Source organism: Glycine max, chromosome 20 (assembly GCF_000004515.6).
Source record: "Glycine max cultivar Williams 82 chromosome 20, Glycine_max_v4.0, whole genome shotgun sequence".
NCBI classification, from domain to species: Eukaryota; Viridiplantae; Streptophyta; class Magnoliopsida; order Fabales; family Fabaceae; genus Glycine; species Glycine max.
The window spans coordinates 1,988,107-1,994,612 of NC_038256.2; the positions used below are offsets into that span (position 1 = coordinate 1,988,107).

A 6,506-nucleotide genomic window follows, 5' to 3' on the forward strand; every position below is an offset into this window, starting at 1 on the left:
AATGAATTAAATATTTTTAAAAATTAAATAATTTTTCTATACATTTTTTATCCTTTTCTCTTCTCTTTACTTTCTCTCACACAAGGTATATATTTTTAAAATTAAATATTTTTTTTTTAATTTCTCATGGTTGTGTGTCGTGTCTAGTTGTTAATGGGCTATGTCCATGTATAGTAGAAGTGCATTTAGAGCTTTTTGTGTTTAGAGATAAGAATGAATTAAATAATTTTTAAATTTTTTTATAATTTTTCTATATATTATTTATTATTTTTTCTCTTTTTCTCTGCATTCTCTCACATAGGTGTATATTCTTAAAATCAAATAATTTTTATAATTTGTCGTGTCTGGTTGTCAGTGTGGGCTACATCCATGTACAATAGAAGTGCATTTAGAGTCACTTATGTTTAAAGATAAAAATGAATTAAATAATTTTTAAATTTCTTAAAATTAAATAACTCTTATAATTTTTCTGTATTTTTTTTTATCTATTTCTCTCTTTTTATCTTCTCTCTATATTTTCTCACATATGATATATATTCTTAAAATTAAATAATTTTATAATTTCTCGTGGTTGTGTCATGTCTAGTTATCAGTGGGTTACGTTCATGTATAGTAGAAGTACATTTAAAGTCACCTGTGTTTAAGTGTTTAAAGATAAAAATAAATTAAATAATTTTTAAATTTCTTAAAATTAAATATCTTTATATAATTTTTCTATGTACTCTTTATCATATTCTCTTTTTTATCTTTTTTTTTTTACTTTCTCTCACACAGGCTATTAAAATTAAATAAATTTTATAATTTCTCATGGTTGTGTTATGTCTAGTTGTCAGTGGGGTAAGTCCATATTTTTTAGAAGTGCATATATGACCACTTGGATAGATAAGAATGAATTAAATAATTTTTGTATATTTTTTTACATACTCTTTATCATTTTCTCTTTTTATCTTCTCTCCACTTTCTCAAGCACAAGATATATATTCTTAAAATTAAATCATTTTTATAATTTCTCGTGGTTTGTGTTGTGTCTAGTTGTGAGTGGGTTAAGTCCAAACATATTAGAAGTGCATTTAAAGTCACTTGTATTTAGAGATAAAAATGAATTAAATAATTTAAAATTTCTTAAAATTAAATAATTTTTATAGTTTTTCATATATTCTTTATCATTTTCTCTTCTCTCTACTTTCTCCCACACTAGGTTTAATTCCTTAAAATTAAATAAGTTTTATAGTTTTTCGTGATTATGGTGTGTCTAGTTGTTAGTGGGTTACATTCATGTACATCATAAATACATTTAGAGTCTCTTGTATTTAGAGATAAGAATGTATTAAATAATTTTTAAAAATTTTAAAATTAAATATATCTAGTTTTAATTTTTCTATGAAAAAAAAAATGGAAAGCCAGATGATTTTTAAGTTGTTTAATAGAAGAAAAATGAAAATAAAGACAAAAGATATGCCCCCTCCCCCTCTCTCTACGTATAGTGACCACTACAATGAAAATAGTAACAATTGAATGATAAGTTATGCACAAGGAGAATAAAAAAAATGTTTTGCACGTAGAATATTACAAACAATTGCCAAATAATATCAAATGCAAACCAAAGTAATACTAGTAAAAGAGATGTCCATCAAATCATAAATCACAATACAAATCCATTAGAAAAGACAGAAGCCCAACACAAACACAACAAAGTATACCTCAAACTCAACGGGAAAAAAATTCATACTCATCAAATACCACATATGCTTCTAAGTATAAAAAGCCAACTTGAGTAAGCCTCAAAATAAGAGTGTGATCTAGACATATTAAAATCTTCATTTTCTTAATGGATGATGTTCATTTGGAGTGTACCAGATAAACAAAATTTACTTCATTTTTTTCTAATTTGGAAAATAAAGTAAAATTGATGTGGATCATTGAGTGAATCCGAAGCTCAAGAATTGTTTAACTAGGTAAATGAAGACTTTTACTTTTCAACTTTTTTCAATATTATCCAAAAAAAAAAATTATACCCGCCTAAACCAGCAAATCTTTCATTTTCTCTTGTTAACCACTCTTCATTATTTCTTTATCTCATAAATCAATCTAATTAAATACAATGTCAAATTAATTATTTTCAATTTTTAATTTACTTTTTTTCTTAAATTTGAAATACTTATTTAATTATTTAAATCAACCATACATACTTTTATAATTTAAATATTTTTAGGATAAATATCCAATTTTAGTCTTCGAAAATAAGACTGTGATAAATTGAATTTTTGAAAGATAAAAATTTTAAATTTAATTTATTTATAAAAAGTGTGACTAACAATTTATCCTATTGTTAAATATGTAAGAATATTTTATTATTAAGTTATGATGTTTAAAGATTATTTTGAATAATAAGTTATATTTTTCTTAAAAATCAATTTAATGTTAAGTTATAAAATTAAGGGATTGATTTGTGAATAAATTATCTTTAGGTCAATTCATCATGCTTTTTGGATAGACTAAATTTAATTTTAAATATTTTGGAGACACTAATTTATCATCATCTCATATTTTTATGTATTTACATTTGAGAATAAAATCATCTAAATCAAAATCATTCTTATACCAGGACTATCCGCTACCCAGTGGATGAAGCTGAACTTGTGGAAAAAAATTTAATTTAATCCCCGCAAAATATATTATTGAGAGGGGTGATGAATATTAAGTTAGAATAAAGGATCCGAACGTTTGGGGGGGGTTTTGAGAAGGGTTTTACATTTTATTCGTTCTCCGGTGAAACAGAAACAGAGAGAGAGAGTGAGAAAAAACGAAACGATGGAGGGAGGAGTCTCCTACGCGCGCATGCCTCGTGTCAAAATCCGCGAGCTGAAGGACGACTACGCCAAGTTCGAGCTCCGCGACACCGACGCGAGTATAGCCAACGCGCTGCGGCGCGTGATGATCGCGGAGGTGCCGACGGTCGCCATCGACCTCGTGGAGATCGAGGTCAACTCGTCGGTGCTCAACGACGAGTTCATCGCGCACAGGCTCGGCCTCATTCCCCTCACGAGCGAGCGCGCCATGTCCATGCGCTTCTCACGTGACTGCGATGCCTGCGACGGTGACGGACAGTGCGAGTTTTGCTCCGTCGAGTTTCATCTTAGGGTAAAGTGCATGACCGATCAGACCCTCGATGTTACGAGCAAGGATCTCTACAGTTCTGACCCTACTGTGAGTCCCGTTGATTTCTCTGACCCCTCTGCCACTGACTCCCCAGACAACAACAGGTGCGTTTCTTCAACCTTTTTTTTAAGGAAAACCTACTTTTTTTTTTAAATGGGTTTTTGTCGATTTCAACCGGGTATTTGGTTTTTTCAAATGGGTCGTCATCGATTTCAATTGGGTATTTGGTTTTTTCCAATGGGTCGTCACCGATTTCCACTGTGTATTTGGTTTTTTCTAATGGGTATTCATCGATTTCAACTGGGTCTTCTTCGTTTTCAACTAGGTATTTGACCTTTTAATATGGGCATTCTTTGTTTTCAACTGGGTATTTGGTTTTTTGAAATGGGTATTTGTTTTTTTTTTCTCGAATGGGTGTTCTTTCTTTTCAATTGGGCATTGTTTTCTTTTTTTTTCTTATGGATGTTCTTTGTTTTCAACTGTGTATTCAGAGGGATTATCATTGTGAAGTTGAGACGCGGACAAGAGCTGAAGCTGAGAGCGATTGCTAGGAAGGGGATTGGGAAGGATCATGCTAAATGGTCACCTGCTGCAACTGTCACTTTCATGTATGAACCAGAGATTCATATAAATGAGGATTTGATGGAGACCTTGACTCTGGAAGAGAAAAGGGAATGGGTTGACAGTAGTCCAACCCGTGTCTTTGAAATTGATCCAGTGACACAACAGGTTCGGTTTTTATCGTTTGTACTCTTATGATTTTGGTTATGCATTTTTAACTAGTGTTATCTGATCCATATTTTGTGCAGAATGAATGAATAATTACCTAGCCTCTCTTCTTCTGGGTTTGATGATTAAATGGTAGTTTGATTAATTACTGGTGCGGTGGTGCATATATTACTTTTTGGAATTTATCTTAACATTTGCATGTCAATTACTTTTCTTGCGATTTTATGCTAATCCCTAATCCTGAACATTGTATGTCTCTTTAACCTTTTGGATTGAAGTGGAGTAGAAAGTGAAATTAGAGGTATACTGTTTTATGTGTTCAATGATGGACATTAGTAATTTGATGTTTTGAATGCATAATTCTTGTGAACAAAGTAAGCAATCTTAGAGATTGGTTTTTTAGTTGTTTATAGAAACAGCCTCTAAGATAGGCTTTACAGTATCACATTGAGAGTGCACATGCAGTAAAACTAAGAGACAACTATTCTTCATATTTTGGTTGTGGCCACCTGGAAAATATTATATCTCCTTCCAGAGAATAAGCATTAGAGTGATAATGTTTTGTAAAGTTCCAGGTTTATCTTGGAGTAAGGATGCTATTCAAATATACATGACCTTAGCACTTGCATATCCCTTAAACTTTATGCCTTTTCTCATTAATCTTTTTGAGTCAGAGGGAAGTTGTTTTAGGTAGCCTTCATCAATCCTAATCTCACGGTAATGTAGCCTCCATCACTTGGAATCTCAAGGTAGTTTAAAAGCAAAATTCTTCTGTCAACCCTGAAAATCGGGGAAAGTGAACAACCACATACACAATAATTGTGGAAGGTCTTTACAACCACTTGTACTTGATTCTGGATAAGACTTTACATAACTCAAGCGTTTATTAATAGTGTGCTAGCAGAGAATTGATTTGTGGTGCATTTTACCTTTGTGGTTGTCGTAGCTGCAATCAGTCCCAAAAAGCAGTCGTTTGCTGCCCTATAGTGCCCCCTTTGTTGAGGACTTTTTCAAAAAATCCTTGTTTTACCCTTGAAACAGTTCCCTCTTGGGGAATTTTATAGGTCAAAGTTGACATTGCCACTCTTTATCAGAACGTTCGAAAGAACTAACACAAGGGATCCCACGCTTCTCATCTATTCTGTTTGAGACCCACTTTGTGACCTACATCCTCACCCTATTTTGTGCCACCGGAACCACCCATCTTCAGTGATTTTCCAGTGACACCTACCCTTCACTCCTTTTCTCTGTTCTTCTGAATCCCAAACACACTTGATATCTCTATAAGGTTGGCCCACCAAAAAAACCATGGCTAGAATGAATGTGAAGGATTTATGCATCAAGATCGATCAGGTCATAAAACTATCAATTTCATAATGAAGTTTGAGATACAAAGAAATTTACAGTAATTAAGACATTAGTATCAAGGTTTGCAATCCAGCTCATGATGGTGGGTGTATAGCATATCCGGGAACATCAAGAGTTCTGAAAATGATGTCTGATCTACCTGGCTGATTCTGTTAACCAGTTAGTGATATACATATTTTTGTCTATTTTGGAATGTTGTATGTGATACTTAATAGTGGTACCTGGTAGTTAATACCCTTTTATAGGTTCTATTATGTACTGTCCGATACACATTGGATGTATAGCATATCCGGGGACATCAAGAGTTCTTAAAATGATGTCTGATCTACCTGGCTGATTCTGTCAACCACTTAGTGGTATACATATTTTTTTCTATTTTGAAATGTTGATACCTGGTAGTTAATACCCTTTTATAGGTTCTATTATGTATTGTCCAATACACAATACACATTTGATTACGAGTCCTTTAATATATATTATGTATTATTGAACAAAAATATTAAATTTTGCTACCCTTCAAAATCAAATGTGTTGTCTCGATGTCATGAGTCATTCTTTGATATATTATGTATTGTTGTGAACAAAAGTATTAAATTTGCTACCCTTCAAAATCAGATGGTGTTGTCTTTAGGTAATTTATCATACTAAGTATTTTGGCATTTATTAGGTCATGGTGGTTGATGCTGAGGCATACACATATGATGACGAGGTGCTTAAGAAAGCAGAAGCTATGGGCAAGCCTGGGCTTGTAGAAATCATTGCGAGGCAGGATAGCTTCATATTCACTGTTGAGTCTACCGGAGCAGTTAAAGCTTCTCAATTGGTTCTAAATGCCATAGAAATTCTCAAGCAGAAGTTGGATGCTGTGCGGCTATCTGAAGATACAGTGGAGGCCGATGATCAGTTTGGTGAGCTAGGTGCACATATGCGAGGAGGTTGATTAATTTCTGTTAGAAGGATATCAGACTTGTTTCCCAGAACTTGTTTCTTGTCTTTAACTGAATACCTGCAGAATGTATTAACTTGTTGAGCCAAGGATGCTAATTAGTAATTACATTGATTACCATTTGAAGATAGATAGCTATCTTTCACATTTATATTACTTAGCTTGCCAGAAACAGTGGCTACCATATGATTTTATTTTTTTTAATCACACAAACAGTAGCTCTATCCTCCTCATATCATCTGTGGCTTGGGGAGAGGGATATGATTAAACGGATTAAGTAGTTTTCCCAAAGAGTTAGGATCAC

At 32.8% G+C, this 6,506-nt stretch overlaps 1 protein-coding gene across 1 annotated transcript; it reads left to right on the top strand.

The window, feature by feature from the left end:
* The first annotated feature begins 2,545 nt into the window (after positions 1-2,545).
* On the top strand, positions 2,546-6,332 carry LOC100779047 (DNA-directed RNA polymerases II, IV and V subunit 3). Its single transcript, XM_003556199.5, has 3 exons — positions 2,546-3,263; positions 3,651-3,888; positions 5,924-6,332. The coding sequence occupies exons 1-3, from the start codon at positions 2,812-2,814 to the stop codon at positions 6,194-6,196; spliced, it is 963 nt and encodes a 320-aa protein (XP_003556247.1). The 5' UTR covers positions 2,546-2,811; the 3' UTR covers positions 6,197-6,332.
* Positions 6,333-6,506: the final 174 nt, after the last annotated feature.

What these genes read in the sequence shown, in the direction of transcription:
- LOC100779047 (XM_003556199.5), top strand. Translation starts at nt 2,812, where the DNA reads ATGGAGGGAGGAGTCTCCTACGCGCGCATGCCTCGTGTCAAAATCCGC. An exon ending in GACTCCCCAGACAACAACAG is followed by an intron (nt 3,264 to 3,650) that starts GTGCGTTTCTTC and finishes CTGTGTATTCAG; the next exon opens with AGGGATTATCATTGTGAAGT. An exon ending in TTGATCCAGTGACACAACAG is followed by an intron (nt 3,889 to 5,923) that starts GTTCGGTTTTTA and finishes GGCATTTATTAG; the next exon opens with GTCATGGTGGTTGATGCTGA.